A 23,087-nucleotide genomic window follows, 5' to 3' on the forward strand; every position below is an offset into this window, starting at 1 on the left:
AAGGTCGGGGGAGGGGGGTACTTCATTTTTGTATTCCTTAATTTTTTAGCCCATTTTTATCTAATTTTTTTATTTTTTATCATTATTCTCTATTCTTTATATTTTAGCACCCCATTGTTCTCGATTCTTTATATTTTTTGTGTCCATTTTTCTCTTCTTTTTTATCCCCGTTAATCTGCACTGTTTGCCTATTATTTTCTATTCTGTAAACCCCATTCAGACCCTCATATATAAAACAGACACAGGGTGTAATGATGTTGAAGATATATTTTAATTAAGAAATACAGAAAGCAATATCTTATCAAAATATTGCAATTGAAACTGAAAGTAGATTTGAATTTTAGTCTTTTTCTTCAATACATTTTAAAATGCGTGTAATGTCAGAGCTGTTAAATAATACGCATCTGTACATTACTATTCTATAACATGTTAGTGTAAATCCACAAACAAGTAGTCCTTCAAAGCGTTATTGCCAATAATACCCATACTAAACAAGTTTAAATTGAATTTTCTACTATCATATATCTCAAAATCGCTGACTTTTTCATTAAAGTGGTACTATCAAATAACCATCAACTTAACTCTAGTCAGCACGTAATTCTCACCTGTAAGCTTTTGATCTTTACCTGACAAAAATTAATCATATAATTCCTGAGTTCAGTGCATATTGTGCATCTACACGACTTTGTACAGTTGTATAAAGCTATTATATACGATAATAATCCTTTTAAAAATAATGCTTGTTGTCTTTTTGCGTCAAATGAGGAATTATTATCATGCATTTATCTGCTATATGTTTTGTTAAAGATTTTAAAAATGATTAATAATACTTACTACAACTTTTGTCATAAGTATTTGTTGTTCTTATAGTTTATGTATCGTATGTATTTCTATAATATGTTATAACAGCCTTTTTCAGTATTTCAACTCATAAAACGAAATAACAATCCTATTAATCCAAAAGCTCATTATGTTCATCATTTCAAAGCTGTAAATGAATTAGATTTTGACATTAAACTTCAGTAATTTCACTTCAAAAAGTAATCCCTTCTTCCGGCTTTTAATTCAGGTTCACAGTGTCGTAGGAAAATTGGAGAATTTATTAGGGCTTAGGCCATCTGAATTCTTTGACGTGTTTCGTCATTTTGGAAACCCCTAGTGATGCACTAGGTGTCACACCACCAATTCAAAATCCCAATATATCCAACGTTTATTTTTAATTTTCATTGCTATTTTTCACCTTAAGCTAAACTTCATGAAAACCATATATATTCTGAATTATACATTTATCAATTTTCAACCAAGTTTAAAGTCTTGCAGTGACATATTCTGTTCTGGAAGTCCCGCACTACTACAAATAACACTCTGGTTTTCTGAAAAATTTAATTAGCATACTATTTAACGCATCTAACCCAAAAGTGTGATGCAAGTTCATGCACAAGTAAATTTGGGCTCAAATGGTCAAAATATATTTCTCACTCGGAAAAAAGTTTCATTCCAGTGAATTCATTTGCATAATTTGCTAGTTTGAGTAACCATCATCATCAAAAACACTGTATTTTGTCATGGTAGGGCTACTTTTACATGTGTTCTAAATGTGAGTGGTTGAATTGGTGGTGCGACACCTCCAGTTTCGGTGTCAAAGAGAAAGGACCAATTTTCCCTCAAGCGTGTTTCACGCTAGTGCTATTTTCTAAAAGTTCTTCATCTTTATACCATATACAACCTCCTTGTTTATACTTTGATTCACAGTATCACAGATTTATGTGTGTACGTGAACTTCAGAAGGTTCCAACAACATATTGATGTGTTTCCGATATATTACCGAATTATATAAATGCGTAAACTTTGCTAAAAACTGCTATTTTAATAGATTTATTATTTTCATATTATATGCTCAAATAAATGTAATACAATATTTTAAGAAAATACTGTAAAAGTTTCTACCCGTTGTTTGAATAATATTGTTTTTATTTAATCCCATAAAATATAAACAATAAGAAACATGAGTTAACTGTAGTCCTATACTGCAAAAGGACGATAGCAATATACATATGCATAATAATTTCCAACATTCAAAAATATGTGTCGCTTAAATGCTTGTAAAAATATTTGAGTGGATTTAACAGTAGATTATAAATGAAAACTTTGTCCTTTGTTACTTTATTTGCCAATAATTGGATCAAAATAAGTTGGATAATAGACATTATTGTTTACATTTTATCTGAACTACGATTATAACCATCATGGGGTAGCTTAAATACCGAACGCAGGCCAGATTAAATAACAGATAAAGTCCAAAAATGTTAATACAAAATTAGATATAGATAGTTATTTATTCTTTGAAAGAACTTACTGTGTCTTTCTACAAAGCAAACTTAAAATCGATTTTTGATTTATGTGATAAACTATAAAGAGGCCTTCATTTTGCCAAAACTTTGGAGTAGAAAATTTACCACTGTTAATTTCCTATTCATTGTAAGGCTGTGTATTTTTCCTTTTAGACTTTAGTTAGCTATTTTTTGTCACTTGTTTCTGTCTGTAATTTAACAGCTCTAACTATTTGTTGGACTAAAGTTGTTTTCCCGCTGAAACCGGAAATTATTATCAAAAGCAGTATTTTTATCTTGATTCTAGATTAGAGTGCAGTATGACTATCTTCCGTCAGAACCTTGCTTGACATTCAAACAGAATATCAAAGAGCTATTATTATCTTTGTTATAGAGTAGGACATGCTTCGTCGAAACCTTTTCTTTTTGGACTAGCTACTCTCTATACCTTTTCTACTCTTGGTTTGTTACAGATAAGAATAAAATGCACTTTCGAAGATTCTCAGTTGACAATATATTAAACAGAATATAAATACCTTTCTGAAAAAAAAATTTTTGGTTTGTTTTTGTTTTAAGAATAAGAATAGGATATGACTATCTTTTTGAAAATCTTTTTCATGTTTGGTTGACAGTGGAACAGGGGTATCCATCCTTCCAAAGGACCGTGATCCGTAGTTATACAGAATTACAACCCTTACGGATATTCTACAAGGGAGTTGTTTCAACTTATTCATTTTAATGGTGTCCGCTATTTCGGAAGCTCACTCTTTATTTTTATCCTATCCTTGACAATTTTTATCTGATACAGAAATAATGTAAAACTTTTTGGTAAAGGTTTGATATTTGAACGGTACTTGAATCGTTAATATAATCTAAATTGTACTTCAAATATGATTTATGAAGGCGTGGTTGTACAATTTGTAAATTATAATAAATGTTTGCATTAACTACCGTTGTGTTTGTTGAATTTTACTCCATTGAAAATAGAAGTTATAAAAAAAATACTAAATCATTTCATTCTAGTTCTCAAAAAAAGATTTCACCTTCATTTATTTAAATTCACCTCGCTTTCACGTAGATTTACGTCATATCAATACTCTAGCTGTCAAAATTCACATTCGTTTGCATATTATAAATGAGCAGTGAGTTATTTGTACCGAAGAATTGGCAAACTAGTACTTATATACAAAATAGCAAACACATAAACATGAAAAGCAAAATGAAATACGGCAATCAAATTATAATCATTATTATGCGCATTGAAACGTCCAGTGGCAAATATTTCATACATCTGTATGACGGATAGCGATTCCTTTTTTAGATTTTCACTCATATCGCTTAATCTTACATGAGGATAATCGAAATATACGTAGTTTTGGATGTGATCCATGTATATATGGCTGGTAAAAAACCCGGACACTGCCTTGATTTCTTGATGTAGTATTACATTTGTGCTAGGTGTTAAATGCAGTGTTTGTAAAAAGTTTGTATGTGAGTTAATTCCACTAAATAGAAAGAAAGAAAAAAACAAGAGATCAAGAATTATTTGAATAATAATAAGAACACTACTCTTGTTTCCTAATCCATTTTGTTTTTTATTCATTTACTAGTATACTTCGTTCTTGTTTCTTATAGTATTATGCATGAAATATTCATTAATAAAATATGTTTACAATAAGGATTATTTCACATTCGAAACCGACTCTTACATTTACGTTTTCAATAACACGGTTGCTATATCTTATCACGCAAACCCCTTAACAAACAGAACTCTTTTGAACAAAGGATTTTAGTAAAGTGGCATATGATTTCTGATATTCTAATAAAAGTTTAATATTTACACAAGTAATGAAATTCCACTAGAAATCCTAATGAAAACATCTATCGATTTCCAACTTTTCCATTAATCAATTACAACAGTATTTCAACAGCTTTAGATACATCGCAACTAAAACAAATTGTAAAATGTGCGTTTGTAAATTTTTAAGAGGAAAAGATTATATTATTCGGAACTATAGATTATAGATTGCTAAAATTGAAAGTGTAATTTTATGGACTTATAAAATGGTATTAAAAGCTCTAAGAGGTACTTTGCTTACAAAACATAGCAAGAGTTTAAAATACAGAAACAATTCTAATACTGGAATAAAGTTAAGGTCATATTGCTTTTTGAGAAATCATTTAATCAACGATTTAAAATATTCATTCAAATATCACAAACATAAATTGGGTATCGATTAGTTGTTCGTATGCGTTCTTTCCATTCATTCTATGTTCTCAACTGTGATCCCTATACAACTGAACATGACAATTATTAAAAATATTTTAAATATCACATAATAGTTGTGACAGATAAAAAATGAATGTTTCTTCGTTTCTATTTATTAAAGTATAAATTAAAGTGCTATCTGCATTTAAATCTTAACACTATTGAACTTTCACGTTTAACTGAAAAGAACTGAAGTGTTATCAAGTTTTAACATTTAACTCAAGATCTGAATGTATAATGTAATGTTTGTATGTACAATTTGTCTTGGATTAATACCACATCTATCAAAGTTTTTGACATATTGAAAGAGGAATACTTTCTATGGTGATATTTGAATTCTCTATTTCACTTAGAGGTAATGTAGTTTTTGTGTATTTATGTCCTATTATTTTAACGAAGAGTCACGAAAGTAGTATTTTAACATGCTACATGTATGTTGCTAATTTTTCCAAACGAATATTGCAAAGTTGGCTCTTCGGGCAATTATACAACGTATGTGTTCATACTTTTTCATTCTCATTTTATTATAATAGCAGTGATTACTTGTGTTGTCCTCAGCTTGAGACGTAAGAAAATGATGAATGAGTGCATCATGGGGATACCAAGAAAAGGGTTGTCATGGGAGTACCAAAATTAGGGAATGACAAATGGTTCACTTAAGATTCCAATGTATCAAAGTCGATATGGTACTGCTCCCTTGTTAGGGAAATCTCTCCAAAGAGTCGTCATGGGAATCACTGACTTTCCTAACAAATCCTGATTTAATATACATGTACTTACGGGTGAAACTGGTGGGTTAAACTAGGGTTAACGGTGGGTCAAACTTCATACAGTTGGGATCAGTTCTTTTTTCTCTTAAAATCTGACAAGAACTGTTTCCTGGCACCTCTAGGACAAGTTCTCCTGATAGCTCTATAGCTAGGTGAAAACGGTCCAAAATAGTTTAAATGTAGAACTCCACGTGGTGGCTCTTCTATATACCAAACAGCTTATGAAATCTATACCATGCATACTAGTTATACAAATATGAAATGACAGTATTCAACCAAAACAAATGTTTCTGATTTACAATTCACAGAGAATAAGACATAAGTGCTAATAGTTGTTAGGGGTATATGGAAGTTTTTATTTTTTCCGGGATATGCAAAAAATGCATGTATTCAAATTATTTGCAGGGATATGTTCCGTTGTGGTTAAGTATAACCCATATTAGAATTATAGGATCAACCCTAAATAAGACTCATTACTGCTGAGTATAACAATTAAATAAAAATGTAAAGCTTAGTATGGGAAGCCTGAAACATACGAAAATACAGAATGAATCCAGCATGAAATAACTCAAATTGCATGCAAAGAAATATAATATGTATGTTGATGCTATTGATAAATTAGTTCTTCCAAAATGAAAAATTGAAATAAAAAAAATCACTATATAAACAGGAAAGTAGATAGGCCTTACTCGAAGGAATTATTTGACTAAATATCAGATTCGGATATAAGAATATTGGTAAAACAAAATAAGGGAAACAGAATGACCTAATCATGAGGAGCAATCCATCAGACAAATCTGAAACTTGAGAACTTAAAACAGACAAAACCAGTATAGAGATAACACTAGAAACTAGCCGCATACAATCCTATAACATTTACTTTGGCAACTAAACAGCTTCTGGTTACGGACAGCGTACGGACTTTTTGTATAAAGAATAATTTAGCTTCATAAATATAGAGCTACTCAGTTTCCTATTTCGAAAGATACGTGGCTTCCTATACAGAGAACTATCTGCCTCTTTATACTCGTATCTAAAAGATCGTGTACTAACCTCAAAGTATCTTTTGGGTTTTTTTTTTGTAACGAGTGATAACGGTTCCATTGACGTATATACCCCCACGTCTCATTTTATTCATATCACTGTATACTAAAAACTATCTGGCTTTATTCTCGAAACTAACAGTCTTCCTCGGCTTCGTGTATTGGAAGCTACCAAGCATCCTTTTCTCAAAAACGCCCGGCTTTCTTTACTAAGAGATACCTGGCTTCTCTGTACCCAAAACTACATGGATTCTAATACCGAAAACTACATGGCTTCAAGTTCTGGAAGATTTCCTGTTCATAAACTATTAGCTACAATACGTCCTGAACAGAGAACTACCGGCTAAAATGATTAAAAGTAAACTCTGACCTACGTACCCGACTTCTTGAACTGGTATTCTACTTCCTATACAGAGTGGCTCTGTGTACTGACAACTGACTGGGTTCCGAGCTAATTATATGTAAGAGCTGCTTACCTCTCGTACTGAGAGCTGCCTGGTTTTCTGTAATGAAAGATTAGCCTGCCTTGCTTACTCGCCGGCTTTTTTTATGAATAAAATAAAATGCGATGTAAACGCCACTAATACAAATTTTACAAAATGGTCTTCTAAGGGGACGGTTATGTGTTCTTTATAGAACCAAGGCCAATGCAAATTTGGTTCAAACACTAAATTCTATCGAAAGTGTTTTCCATAGTTTCCAATTGGTTTAAATTGGGACTAATATATGAATCGGTCCCAGGTTTAACTGTTTTAGAGATAATCATGGTAATAGGAGTTAATTCTCTTCACAGCATAAATTACAGAACAGGACATCCGAAATATTTACAATTTCTTTTGTTTTTTTCCGATTTATGATAAATGTTTCGATGATGCGATCTCTTTTATTTTATGTTTAATGATTCTGGTCTGTATTTTGTTAAAGAAAAGCATTTCATTAACAAAATACAGACCAGAATCATTAAACATAAAATAAAAGAGCATTTCATTTACAAAATACAGACCAGAATCATTAAACATAAAATAAAAGAGATTTAGAAACGAAATAACGTTACTTTAACTTTAATTTCTATAATCTTCATTGTGACGTTCAATATATCTATTTGTGACGTCGTGCATAGAAGTAACTACTGACAACAATGAGACTGGCAGTAGAACATTTTCGATGAGGTTCAGTAATTGAGACCATTAAATGTAAGTAGTTTTGGTGCAAAATGCTTTGTTTAATTCCAATTTAGACTAAAAAAAGGCATTTTAATATTCCATGTGAGGATAATTATGTAAGATTTAAGATTTAATATATGTTATTTTAATTCCGTTATGACATGGATATCATTCTTGTACAATTGAAAGTTAATGAAGCGAGCATCTCAGTTAGTTAATTAAATCTTTTAAACGAACTTAAATTACCGTGGTTACATTACGGTGTCGCTATCTAGAGTATTAATTACTTTTTTTATGTGAAAACTGCACTTTTTTATTCAATTTGTTTTTAATGTCGTGTAGACTGCTTCCTTCTATGCTTGTTTTTTTTTTATTATTAAAGGCCTCAATGATACTTAAAAAATTGCAAATACAAATAAAATTAATATTGAAGTGTCATACTAGTAAATGCAAAGTGAATTTTAAATATCTTTCATTATGTTAAGAACCCATTTAAATGCATTGGGTCAATGGATAGAACTTTGAGACTTGAATTAGGATGATATCTGGTTTGATAAAATTAGAGACCTCTGCAGTATAATAAGTACATCTGCAGGCTGCCGATTCTGGTTTTGTCCTTTATTTTATCAAATCGTTAGTCTTGTATATGGTAAAGAATACAAAAAATAATCACAATATGTCTTCCAAGATAAACAGAGGTAACTCAAAAATCTATGTGTATCTTGTTGATCTTTAATTTATGATCATTTTGTCTGTTAATTTTAACACTATATACTTTAGTGTTTTTCCAAAACACAAAATGGGTAAAAACCATCATTCAGGCCGACAGTTACACCTATAAGAAGTGGACTGACAATTTTAGCTTTGTTGACCTATTTTTGATGACCGGTCTTGCTGCTTACAGTTTCTCTCTATCTTCTTTAGTTTTCAAGATAATTGGCAAAATCGCAAAAAAAAAAATGATAAAATATTTAATTAAAGCAATATCTACTGTAAAAGTATACTGACGGTTTCGACAATGTTGACCTATTTGTAGGTCTTGTCTTGCTGATCATTTTCCAATGTAAAGTTTCTCTTTATCTCTAAAAGATTTTAGATAAAAGATAAAATTTCAAAGCAATGGTAAAAATCGTTATTTAAGGGCATGAACTACAACAATGAGTTCTTCTTCTTCCAGGTAAGGAACAGGATAGAAAATTTAAATCTGCGTGGTTCTCCAAAAACTTTGCACAGTGTCGGGCAACACAGGAAGTTTTTATTGGCTTTATACATAGTTGACTGACGATTTCGGCATGTTTGACTCCTTTGTAGATCTGGTCTTGCTGCTCATTCTTTGCTATTAACAATTTCAATCTAACTATTATAGTTTTCAAGCTAATAGACAAAAATGAAATAAAATGGTAAAATTTGTCATTTTAGGGCAATAACCCCTATAAGAAGTCGTCTGACAGTTTTGATGTAAATGAACAGTAGATAGATATCAACATTCTTAAAATGTTAGCCCTTTCAGATTTTCTCTTCCTATATCGGTTTTCAAGAAAAGAGACAAATTTTGCATTTTAACCCTGTGCTCTATTTTTACCCATATCGACTATTTTGTTTAGCAAGCGGGATCATCGGACTTATTTTAAAACAAGATACCCCAATGATGATTGTGACCAAGTTTGGTTCAACAGTTTCAGAGGAGAATATTTGTGTTAAAGTTAACGGACGACGACGGACGCCAAGTGATGAGAGATCACTTGACCCTTCGGGTCAGGTGAACTAATAAAATCAAACACACACAAACTCAATGAAACAAGAACATAGAAATTCATCACTGGAAAAAAAACCTCATCTTATCTTAAAGGCCTTTTCTGTAAGCCTCTTTAACTGAATACCGCTTTATGCCTATGTCAAACACATACAAACAGAAAGTATTAACAGTAGTATTAATCTTATAAAGTTAAAGATCTGCAATAATCACATATCTTCGATGTTGAGTTGTCATGGTTCTAATGAACGACTACAATTGATATCAAAACCCAATATAAACTGCATCACACAGAATTATTTGTTAGGGATAACAAAATCAATGGTATTATTACCATGGCACCCAACAAACAAATGCTCTTCTTAACACTTGTTTTATGATGCATCTAGAAAATAGAGTAATTAACGTGTTGTTCGTTTTTGATAATGAATTTGCTTGCATGTATTAAAATGATATAAAAAAAAAACTTTTGTGAATAGACCTTGAACTATTAACTATGTACTGAATGCTCCAATGCGTTTCCTTGATCTATAACGAAGTTTGAAGCCGCCTCCCAACATTAAACTATTCTCTCTTTTATGTAATAATGTTTAACTTGAATATCAATTATAAAAATTAACGAACAAATATTATGATATATTATAAAACATACTTTGTAAAGAAATGGGATACACTTAATAGGTTGCAATTCTGTAAATATAGACAATGCAATTTCCCATAGGAACTCCCTTTGCGGCTAAAACTGTGACACTTTTACTATGAAGTTTCGTGAAAAATAATATCCTAGAACGGAAAGTTTATATGCACTACTATTTTATTCAAAGGTCAAAATATAGGGCTGTGCGGCATATTTTCAACATTTATATGCCCTGAACTTCTAAGAGTTTAAACTTATACTAAAATTCTATACTACCCTTACCTCCATTTTTGGACCTCCTAAGAATTAAAATTTAGGCGCTACCATGTTTTTCTATACTGGTTACATTCCCAAGTGATGTCTCTATGAAATGAAACACAGAGATCATAAATGGGAACCAGTACGTTAACAAATTAACATATCTATGAATATTATATATCTCCCCAAAAGAGGCGTGGTTTGAGAAACAGCTGTATTTACAAAGTGCAACCTTAAAGAGTATAAAACCATGCTTATATTATATACGACTATGCGGTATGGGGTTTTCTCACTGTTGAGTGTCGTACGGTGGCCTATAATTGCTTACATCCATTTCATTTGAACTCTGAATATAGATATAAGAAAATGTGGTATGAGTGCCAATGAGACAACTCTGCATCCAAGTCAAAATTTATAAAAGTAAACCATTATAGGTCAAAGTACGGTCTTCAACACGGAGCCTTGGCTCACACCGAACAGTAAGCTATAAAGGGCCCAAAAAAATACTAGTGTAAAACCATTCAAACGGGAAAACCAACGGTCTAATCTATATAAAAAACGAGAAACGAGAAACACTTATGAACCACATAAGGCTGAAGGCTGAAGGCTAGTTATCTCATTGGCAATCATTCAAAATATCTCATTATTCTATATTGTACATGTATAGCAAGGTGTTCAATGTTACTTTCAAACATATATCTGGGTTTTTTTTATTTTTGTTTATCAATTGGAGTTTTCTATCATTACTCTTAGGCTTTTTACTGTGACAAGATGTGAAAAAAAAACGTTTCTTAAAACTAAAACATGGTCAAAATATAAACCCATCTAGAGGTAAATTAACAGATTCTCAATATAGGCCGTAGACATAATTTTATATGTTTACAGCTTATCTGATGCATGTAATGTAAAAAAAAAAGTTTCGAAGTTTCGAAGTTTCGAATCTTCTTTCTTTTGTTTGAACAAAAATCAAACTGTTATGTTATCATTATTTTTGAAACGTATGCAGTTTGTTCTAAGATTACTTTTTATCTATGGTTATTCAGAGTCCAACACTGATTGGGGTTACTCAAGAAATTGGGTTTTTTTTCTTGTAAATCAGCCGAATATAGCTACCTGTTGCTGTTTTAAAATTTTTAAGGTAGTCGGGATAGCAATGAGCAACCACCTTAAGTTAGATGCAATATATACACCCCATTCTTAGAGAAAATATACTCACTATCTTTATTCACTATATAATTTAAGTTCGGAAACAAAATTTTTTTTTTACACTAACGGTTATCTTCGTTCCAACATTCCGACGGCCGATGAACTTCCAAAAAAAAAATCGAAATAAACTCCAATCATAAGATCCTTTTATTTTTGTACTTTCAGTGTAGCACGATTTGCATTAAACATGCATTCTGTGGTCTTTTTTAATCTAATTATGAAACCAATTCGTCATAGTCAAATAAACATTTTATGCATTTGCACCCGGATATCTAATTAAACACAAAGACTAAATTAATTGTATACACGTGAGACTTAAGTTCCTTTCATTTAGATAAGAACGAACATCAATATTCATCAGTTGTTTGAATATCTGTTTTCTTTATCAATCATTTCATTACCTGTGAGATATATAGTCAACATTAAAACAGAATAGAGACTGTAGGCAATAGCAAAAAACGTCAATATTTTTTTTAATCGTTTTCTAGAACGATATTCTTTTAATAAAAAAAAGTTATTGCTACATCAATTAAGCGGGAATATTGATAGAAAATGACATAGATATTAAAGACAAAACACGTTGAAGCCGAAAACCTAGATATTTTTATTGTAATATTCAAAGAAAGAAAAAGGTCCTTGAATAAATAGGTCAGAACCATTTATATAATAAGTACGTCTAAACAAGTGACAACTCTACGACAAATCCATCCATTGGATCACCAGTGAAGGTGATACACGGCTGAAAACGCATATTTTATTCATAATTACTCTAAATATCAGCACAACAATTTAAATCTGCAAATTTGCGGAAGCAAATTTTTGTTCTTCCCTCGCCGGGATTCGAACTCATGCTATTGGGATATCGTGACAACACCGCCTGCACTGTGTCCAGCGCTCTAGACCATTCGGCCACCTAGACTGAACTAAAAAAATCAGCTTTCGGTGGCCTAGTGTTACCTTTCCTCGTCAGTAGAATCTAGAGTATTAACACAGTACATGATATATTAGGCATGAATATGGAATTGATTGCAGATTAGCTAAATTATCTGTCGTAAAGGATCGTAAGATGCAGTCACAGAAATTATTATTTGATATGTACGTCTAAACAAGTGACAACTCTACGACAGATCTATCCATTGGATCATCAGTGAAGGTGATACACGGCTGAAAACACATATTCATAATTACTCTAAATATCAGCACAACAATTTTAAATCTGCAAATTTGCGGAAGCAAATTTTTGTTCTTCCCTCGCCGGGATTCGAACTCATGCTATTGGGATATGTTGACAACGCCGCCTGCACTGTGTCCAGCGCTCTAGACCATTCTGCCACCTAGACTGAACTAAAAATTCAGCTTTCGGTTACCTTTCCTCGTCAGTAGAATCTAGAGTTGTAACAAAGTACATGATATATTAGGCATGAAGATGGAATTGATTGCAGATCAGCTAAATTATCTGCCGTAAAGGATCGTAAGATTCAGTCACAGAAATAATTATTTGATAAGTACGTCTAAACAAGTGAAAAGTCTACGACAGATCCACGCATTGGATCAGCAGTGAAGGTGATACACGACTGAAAACACATATTATATTCATAATTACTCTAAATATCAGCACAACAATGTTAAATCTGCAAATTTGCGGAATCAAATTTTTGTTCTTCCCTCGCCGGGATTCGAACTCATGCTATATACTTAAATGTATATGGAATTTTTTGTGCTTGACTGCAAACAAATATGCTTATATAGTCAATAGATTTGGATCCAAGCATCACTAAACGAAAAAATTCAAAGGTTTCATATAGAAACCATTAGAAAAGAAAGATGTGTTGTGTTTGTAAAGAGAACCTTTGCAAACCAAACAAAACAATTTCTAGTAAGATACATTTTTTTCATGTACTTCTGAGGAGGCTTCGACGTTTAAATCATCCACGATGCAAGTCAAGATAAAAAAAACGAAAAAGTATTTCAAACCAGGGTCCTCTTCCTATGTTTGACAATAATCGGTCTCGCTGCATTCGGAGTTCATGCTATTCCTCTGTTCTTTCGTGGTGTATGTATTTAAAATGGATTTAGGAGTTTCGCATATTGGTTTAGTACTATTGTCTCCTGTTACATGCATTTACCATAGTTTAAATAGAAGTCTTTTTCCTAGCTTTGATGTAGGCAGTTCTACATTTAAGATTCAGTGGCGAATAATGGATAATGAGGGTTTTACGCAACGCCAAACTACATGTAATCAGTTATTTTGGACACTATTTCTTTTCTTAACATTTTGACTAATATTAGAATTAAACAAAGCAATTACATAATTTACTTTGACTTCCACATTTTCATTTATGTTTCTCGAAAAAAAGATGCGTTTATTTACATTAATTCTTTTGTTTTACAGAACTATGGTCCCATAAAAACTGCTTGTAGTGTCTAACTCAACGATATCATGGGATGTGGTGATTCTAAATCTTCATCTGGGCAAACTCCAAGAGGTGGACAACCGCAAGATCAACGGGCGCCTAATAAGTTTGATAGGGTGAGTAATTCCTACAGTAGATTATTACATGTAAATGTAAAATGATCAGTATTGTTAGTAAATGCTAGGATAGTCCAAAATATATATATTTGTTTTACTATCGCATAATGAAAAATTTATTACTGACCCGGTAGGTAAGGGGAGATATTTTGTTGATACTTTTTTACATTGAGTCTTTCGGGGAGACATTGTGGTTTTAACCCGGCTTAATGGTAAATGGTAACAAAAATGGGTAAGCGGCCAAAAAAAAGGTAGGCCGTACGACAGTAAACACGCATACTTTTTATTTTGGCCGTATTGCACTTTATGGGGAGGGGTAGTATTAACGCTACGTATTAATCTTTAGCTAGTAAGTATAATCACTATAATTTATATGAATAGCAAATCTACAGCGTTGTTCAATCTCGTAGAGAATGCAATTTAAAATGAGAAACATTCTGCTTTGATGTATTTTTTTTCAAACAATAACAATGAGAATTAAGAGAAAATATGAAAAAAAATAATAATTGACTCATTAAAATTGTATAAGCCTGCTAAAAACTAATATAAAAGTAAGTTACAAGAAATGTTGTCATCTTCATACAAGGATTGATTTTTTCCTGGATTTCTTATATGGAAACAAACTGTATAATACAATGCAAAATAAACGATATCTTTCATTTTAAATCAAATTTATGCATACAAAATCTTCACACCAAAAGGAAAACGACGAAGAAAATATGAGTACAACAGAAGAACAAACGGAGAGCAAGCACAACACTCAGGTTACTATGTAGTCTATCGTAGGTGAAGTGGACGGGTCTTTGGAGATGGTTAGACCAAGGATTTTAATAGTATTACCTACTATAAAAGTCTTTGGTGAGACTACTGACCGAACGTAGATATTGGTGCAGTGTTTTTGTGCATTGCATTGTTTTGGTTATTATTATTTGGCTTAGACCATATTACTAGATTATTTATTTGTATTAGTTAATAATCTTGATATTTCATTACTTGTTTAAAGAAATAGTTCAGTGTCCATATGCATTTAATGAAAATATTATTCAAAAACATCACATGCATATAATATTTTTTAGTATATATACTGATTTGCGTTTTATATCCAAAAATAAGTCGCGGTTAGTTTATTTAGTGAGAAGAATCAATCTTGCAATCTCTTCCAAATGTGCATATACAGCTTTTTTATTACATGCATTTCTCACGTATTATGAGATATACATGTAGGAGAACTGTATTTGGTATATATGGGATCCTTGCAAGGTCTATATGTCCATCAGTCATGGTTCACCTGACCTTGATTTCATTTCATGGATCAGTGATCAGGGTTAAGTTTTCGGAGTCAAGTCCATATCTCAGATACTGTAAACAATTGGGGCGTGTTTTATTGGTCTCTTCTGTACATCTCCAGAATGTCTTCTGGTGAAGGGTCCAAAAAAATGAATCTGGACCTCTTCTGGAGATATTCTGTAGAAAAAGCAATAAAATAAAAATTCAATTTGCCGTCCTAAATAGCTGATTTTTTTTATGTTGGATGTCATAAATGAAGTTTACGATGATTCATTAGAAAATTAAGATACGTTAATAGTTCCGATACGATAGACATGACTGTAATATAGTGTGCTCTGTTTTGGCATTGATGCAATTATACAATACGTGTAAAAACAAAGAAAAATGGTTTGGAAGAAATGATCGCTGTGTTCGTGACATTTTTTTCTTAATGTTGTCCTAACTCGATTTTGCTAAACAAATCCGGCTTAAAGCCCCGACCATTTGACTTTCAGGAATAATCTTAAACTGTACAAGAATTTGTCAATGTTTGTCTGGCATATGATCGAAAAGGACATCTTGTCTATCCGGCCTTTTTTTAAAGTGACCAAAACTGGATTATTTTTGTATAAAGCAAAGACATCGCAGAGTTCTCAAAATCATTTTCCCTGGTGGTCCTTGAAGAAATTCTGCTGGTCCTAACTTATTTCTGTGGCAAAATTTCGACGGGCAAAACCTTCGGACCACCACTTTTCGAAAACCTTAATTGTATATGCACGTACATGTATACTAGGTATACAAGGTCTTGGTGTTTCTCAGACTGTTTATGACTAAATCCGTTGCTTGTGTACTGATTGATACTTAAATCTGGGAAATTTATTTCAGTGTTAGTTGTAATAAGCTTTGAACAAACTTTCATCAGCTGCACTGAATACTTCTATTTCGGTGCTTTGTGTCTATATTGTCTTAATATTAGTTGTTTTTTGAGTCTCGTACCGATCTTTTGAGTTAATCTAATTACAGTTTGTTCTTGTGTTGTACTGATACACCACTATCCCAGTTTAGCGGAGGGTTGATCGCTCACAAACATGTTTAACCCTGCCATATTCTTTATGTGCCTGTCCCAAGTCAGGAGTCTGTAGTTCAGTGGTTGTCGTTGGTTCATATCTGTCGACTCATATTGAATTTTTGTAAATTGTTTTGTTATATATAATTAGGCCGTTAGATTTTTCGTTTGAATTGTTTATCATTTTTCATGTCGGGGACTTTTATAGCCGACTATATGGTATGGGTTTTTGTCATTGTTGAAAACCGTACGGTTGCCTATAATTGCTTACATCCATTCATTTGAACTTCGGTGGATAGTTGCCTCATTGGCAATCATACCACATTTCCTTTAAAGGCTTTTTTATATTATATACCTGACTTTTAAACTCGTGTTTTCCTGAACATGCATGTTAATTTACGTTTTTTTATTGAGTTAAGCCTTCCAATTGATATTTTATAGTGTGTTTTTTCTATGTTGTGATGTTATACTATTGTTTCAGAAAAGGGAGAAGGTTTGGTACCATTAAAACGTTTAATCCCGCTGCAAATGTTTGCACCTGTCCTAAGTCAGGAATCTGATTACAGTAGTTGTCGTCTGTTTATGTAGTTCATACGTGTTTCTCGTTTCTCGTTTTTATATAGATTAGACCGTTGGTTTTTCCGTTTAAATGGTTTTACACTAGTAATTTTTTGGGGCCCTTTATAGCTTGCTGTTCGGTGTGAGCCAATGCTCCGTGTTGAAGGCCGTACCTTGACCTATAATGGTTTAATTTTATAAATTGTAACTTGGATGGAGAGTTGTCTCATTGGCACTCATACCACATCTTCCTATATCTATGGAATATTTGTCACTGGACGTTAAAAATAAGCCACCAACAATAAATCAATATAAACATGTTAAACTTGTGTTAAATGAGGGGAAAATCATTTGATTTTTTTGGGGGGGGGGGGGGGCAGGAGGATTTCACATATGAATATAGTGGCCTGGTAAGAGCTGAAAAAATAGACATGATTCAGTAGCGACAGATTAAAATGAATAATAAATCCGCAAAAAATCGTCCTTCCCCTCCCCTCCCCTCCCCAGAATATCAAATAATCGTCAGGGCCCCTTACTGTTATTGTCCGTGTAGTTCTTATATTTATCCAGCTTAATTATCGTCCCTACAGGGATGTCCTACTAAGGCTGCCATACCATAAAAACGTTCATCACAAAGCTCACATTATATTATAGTTGCATTCATAAATTTATTAATGTCATTTAGACTTATCGACGCCATGTTTGTTATGTGCCTCTGCCGTCTAAACCACCTATTTAAAATGAAGAGGTAGAAGAGAGCCAGGAGATCTTCCCAATGCAAAAAAACAGAAATGGACATCTTCTGGCTCACTACCGAAGAACAAAAAAACACGCCCTTGGTCAACTACATTTGGTGTATGGAATGATTATTAGTCTGGCAGAGTTCATCTTACCTTGACAGCATTTCATGGTTCATTGGTCATTGTCACGTATTCGTGGTTAGTTCCGTTTCTTAGATATTATAAGCAATAGGTCCACTATATTCGATCTACTGAAGGATTGTAAGGTTAACAATGTACGTGTTCGTCTGTTCTTTGATTAATGTTAAGTTTTCATTGCAAGTTCGTTCCTAAGATTCTAATACTTTATAGGTCAACAATATTTGGTGTATGGGATGTAACATGCCCGTCTTGTTGGGTTCATCATATCCTGACCTTATTTACATGGATCATAGATAATATTAATTTTATGTGGTTCGTGTAGAAAAACCGTCAACTTCTAATATAAAAAGTGAAATAACAAAAATACCGAACTCCAAGGAAAATTCAAATCGGAAAGTCCATTATCAAATGGCAAAATCAAAAGCTCAAACACATCAATCATAATCAGTAAAGCGGGCGAGACATTTCATCATGTGGTGTTATTGATGGTTCCTGTGTCATTGGTTTACACAACTTCTTATCCATATGTGCATGTATGTAAAAGAGGCTTTAACGCGATTCGTGATCATGTATGCAAGAAAAAATGTAAAAGCATATTAGAAGATTATAGAATTTAGTAAATATTTGTATTGGTAGTGCTTTAACATAGTTATCGTATTAAATCAGCTTTCAGAAATAGACAGTCAATCAACTAAAACTCAGAACAGTACGGTAAGATCCTGATCATCATAATGTATAACCCAAATCTTTGCTTTCCTTGTATAGATACATTTGGTTTATCGAGTATCAATACCATAAACTAGACTGGTTCGTTGGTGTTTTTTTTTACATGAAATTTGTTGAGAAACAATGCTTTTGACATGTTTGTTGCATACTTTTCGTAAATAGTTATTTATCTATCAAACAAAATAATTGATAATTACCAATTTTAAAAGTATATTTAAGAAAGCCGGATTTTCACTTTAATGCATTTTAAGAACATAGAAAAGTAGCATTTCGGGATGCATTTAAACTCTTTTATTTACAAAAAGCTTCTAATGTAAAATTTGAAGTTCTTTCATGAAACAGATTTGCGGCTTATTTACTTATTTATTTGAAATTGACATTTCGTTTTTTTTTTATTTATCGATATTTTTTGCTACAAAAATATTTTACTCCGTTATATATGACCAATCCGATATAGCCCATTTAAATAAATACCAAAGGGCCAGAGTCTCGATGAACCAAATGACATATGTGTATACATATACCAAAATGACATATGTGTATACATATACCAAATGAAATATGTGTATACATATACCTATTGACAATGTGTGTATACATATACAAACCTTCAACCAATTTTTTACCTCTTCAAGCTTATTTATGTTCTCTGCTTTTAACCAAGGTGTAGCGGTTTTATTTAATAAAGTTCTACATATACAAATGTAGTAGATATAATTTATCTTGTGTACCTTTTTATTTATTTAATTTAGTGACATTATAATGAAAATTATTATAGTTGTAAATTTTCACAATAATGAATTCATATCAGATAAGTAATTTATGAACAATCTGATGTAAATTACCTCTTACTATCTCTGTAAAACTTGTGTAAGATGGTAAGCTTACACATAGTCCACAATGCTTCTTTCCCCGAGTTAAAATATCTGCACATGCATGTAACAAGCAAACTTTTTGTGTAAATTTATTATTTGCATGGGTATAAGTGCATGCTACAACTGGTTTTTTTTTCTATTTACTGTACAATGTTATATTATTTTTATGTCATCAACAGGCCCTGTACGGGGGACGAGCTGCTGCTAAATGGGTAAACATTTGTTTGAGAACAAATCTCCTTTGTGTGTGTGGTTTTGGTCGTACAAATGAAATATACATGTTTAGCAACCATAACATTGATCTATTTACTAATGGGATATTTTTCTTTGTATGTATATTACTATGGTGTCAAGTTTCGGATATATCGAAAATATTACTTTGTCAAAAAGCTTTATCCATTAAATAAGTTTCTCAGAATCCGTTTTTTTTTTCCTTCTTCAAAAAGGTAGAATCCAGAACAGCTCGTTGTAGCAACATGGTCAAAATATATATTTCTTTATTATTCCGTTAATACATTAAGAAATTATTAATTATTATAAACTAGTAAGGCTGCAACGCTTTCAGACAAAGTTGACCTTAAATGGTTTTTGCTTTGCTTTTTTCCATTTTCGTCATATATAGGTCGCCAAGTATTATACATCATTGGCTTTCCAATTTTTAGATTTGAAACTTTCTTATGAAGGTAAATTCAGAAAAGAAATTCGTATACACCAAATTCATCAACTGTTATTTTCATTTTATGACCCAAAATATATTTTACGTATTTGTATTGGGATTTACACAATGGTAAAGGTAACGCATACTTTGTAAAGTGGTTGAAGTAGCACATGGCTTATTAGGTCACCAGTATATGGGGGTCTAGCTGGGGGTCCTTTATTTCTTTATTCTTTAATTTTTACGCCATTTTTCTCCATTCTTTATCCATTTTGCCCACTATTCTCTACTTCTTCTAGGGGGTGTTTAATGACCTTGGCTATACCCATTATTCTCTGTTCTCTATATTTAAAACCCAATTATTCTCTATTCTGTAAACCCTACACATCCCGTCGTATATGGGCTTTCTTCTACGTGATTATAGTGGACGTTTTGATATATTCACTAACATGCATTTTGATATTGTACTTAAATACTAAAATTGACTTTTACTTTTTACTGTCTTACTGAAGACTTTTTAACATGCAGAAAAAAACAAGTCGCTATCTGATATTCTTATAGTTAAGCAGTTATAACAATTAATTTGAATACTAAACCTCATAGTTATATCAACATTACTGAAATGATAAACGACTTTCTAACTATTATAAATTGTTGCATCTTAATTTATCTCAAGTATTGTAATATGGTAAATGGAATGCCTAATATTCGTTGGTATTTTCATTGATTGAAGATTATTACCATCTTTGTTTTGAAAGCAAAGCGTTGCCCCATGATCTGTATAATGTAAACAAAGAGGGGACACAAAATGTATTTTGTAAGCGAAACGGGGACACTGATATCTGATCATATCGGTACATTTTAATCATATCGATTATTGTTAAGATGAGTTTTTTCCCTTTTAATTCAAGATTTATCAAAATGTTAAAATAAAGCTATGTATGTATGTATATTTATATAAGAGTATTGTCAGTAACAGTCAGCTTTATTTGTTTACGTTATTACTTTTCACATATATACCATTATATTTTGTAATAATTCATTTTTTTATAATTCATTTGCATATTCAAGGCATCAATATTTGGATATTATATATAATGCTAATACATATTTTTGCAATGACTGGCTATTTTCAGTCAAACTATACTACACGATATACAATGTATGTAAATGTAGTTTTACCGAACATGCCATCTTTTTTAAATATAACAATATTAAATTTCATATATACATTTACAGAAAAGAGCTGTGGCGGAGAAAAATGCATCCGTCAAAGGTAGCAAAAACTCTACAACAGAGAAAGACGCTAGAAACAGAAATGCTAGGAAAGGGAAAAGAAATCAGGCTGTAAAGGAACCAGTCAACGAAAAAGGATACAAGGTAAGATTGTCATTTTGTTTTAAATGCTCAAACGTTGAGGTTTTCTCCGCTTGTGAAGATATTATTGATATCGCTCCTGTTAAGACATTCTTTTGGGTTAAATCGTGTGCATGAAAAAAGCAGTGACTAGAGAGTTCGAAGACTGTTGAACATATTTCATTTTTTCAATATATATTCTAAGTTTCATTCGAATGCAATTGTTCATTCCCTAGTTATATGATGAGATTTTATGTAGACGAAACGCGTGTCTGGCGTGCTAAAATAAAAGTCTGATATTCTTGATTAATCTTATATTTTAAAGATTGTTGAATACTTGCATCTTAAAATAACATCGCCAGATCTGGCATACCTGACTAGTTTCATTATTGGTTATCTCTGTTTTAGAAAAGAATACGTGAGAATCTTCGACAAGCGGCAACAGGCTCAGACATCGAAGAAATCCTGTTAAGACATTCTTTTGGGTTAAATCGTGTGCATGAAAAAAGCAGTGACTAGAGAGTTCGAAGACTGTTGAACATATTTCATTTTTTCAATATATATTCTAAGTTTCATTCGAATGCAATTGTTCATTCCCTAGTTATATGATGAGATTTTATGTAGACGAAACGCGTGTCTGGCGTGCTAAAATAAAAGTCTGATATTCTTGATTAATCTTATATTTTAAAGATTGTTGAATACTTGCATCTTAAAATAACATCGCCAGATCTGGCATACCTGACTAGTTTCATTATCGGTTATCTCTGTTTCAGAAAAGAATACGTGAGAATCTTCGACAAGCGGCAACAGGCTCAGACATCGAAGAAATCGAACATGCCATTGAATTGTTTGAGAAAAATAAACTAGAAGATAATGGTGATTTAGAGGATGCACAAGAAAGATTAGAATTCTTATACTTACGGAAAGGTAAATTTGTTGTTTTCATTTTATCTTTAGGCGTTCAATCTAGTACTAGTAATCAATGATAATTTTACTTCGATTGAACCTAAAGAAATTCTCAAAAATCTACTATAATGCTAAAATATATTTTTACCATTTAGTAATTCGTATACACTGCTTCAGAATTGAAAAAAAAAGAAACAGTCCAGTAGTAGCTAGTTCTGTAAACGTTTACATCTTTTATAATAATACTGAGTTTTGGCTGGTTTCTTTCTTATATTGTATCCGTTTTCGTTTGTTCTGCAAAACTATTCATGGTTTTTACGACTTCTAGTGCATATGCCTCCGATAAACTTCTCTGCATACTAGGTCATAATTTGCCAAAATTAATATTCCTTTCGAGCCTCTTCCAGCCAGAACGATTTGCAATATTATATACTTTATCCACCACAGCCTATTACTGGCTATCGGTACGGAAGATACAATTAATAGGATCTAGTTGCTATTAAAACAATTGTTTTGGCTATCTATAGCGTATATTTTTGTTTGCGTTTCAGTACACTAATTTTGATATTTGTTACCTATTGTATCTGTTGTACAAATAGCCGGTAATAGGGTATGTTATCTGCATTTCAAAAGCAAGAATGGCATACCTAAAATAATTGACGGTGGCGATCCAATTTTTTTTACAAAACAAAAATGTCAAGACAGCACGACAGAGAAGATTGATTTTTTTCATTTTTTTGGTCTTTATACCTAAATTGGTATGTCTATTGAGACAAGAACCAGACACATACAACACGAATCTATAGATCACTTTCAGATAAAAAATATATTTAGTTACC

General features: G+C 32.0%; 1 protein-coding gene across 8 annotated transcripts in view; it reads left to right on the forward strand.

Moving 5' to 3' along the window:
• The window catches only part of LOC127735083 (uncharacterized), a 29,506-nt gene that overhangs the window by 1,471 nt on the left and 4,948 nt on the right, over positions 1–23,087 (forward strand). For 2 of the 8 annotated variants that reach the window (XM_052245177.1, XM_052245178.1), the window contains exons 2-6: positions 13,822–13,959; positions 18,397–18,441; positions 19,511–19,543; positions 21,226–21,366; positions 22,116–22,269. In XM_052245177.1, the coding sequence (XP_052101137.1) occupies positions 13,870–13,959; positions 18,397–18,441; positions 19,511–19,543; positions 21,226–21,366; positions 22,116–22,269 (463 nt within the window). In that variant the 5' untranslated portion in view covers positions 13,822–13,869. Of the gene's footprint in view, positions 1–4,823; positions 4,955–7,554; positions 7,606–13,821; positions 13,960–18,396; positions 18,442–19,510; positions 19,544–21,225; positions 21,367–22,115; positions 22,270–23,087 lie in introns of those variants that run through there. The other 6 variants (XM_052245179.1, XM_052245180.1, XM_052245181.1 and 3 more) reach the window with 6 other exon arrangements.

The sequence above is a fragment of the Mytilus californianus genome, unplaced genomic scaffold (genome assembly GCF_021869535.1).
Source record: "Mytilus californianus isolate M0D057914Y unplaced genomic scaffold, xbMytCali1.0.p SCAF_3, whole genome shotgun sequence".
In the NCBI taxonomy this organism is placed as follows: Eukaryota; Metazoa; Mollusca; class Bivalvia; order Mytilida; family Mytilidae; genus Mytilus; species Mytilus californianus.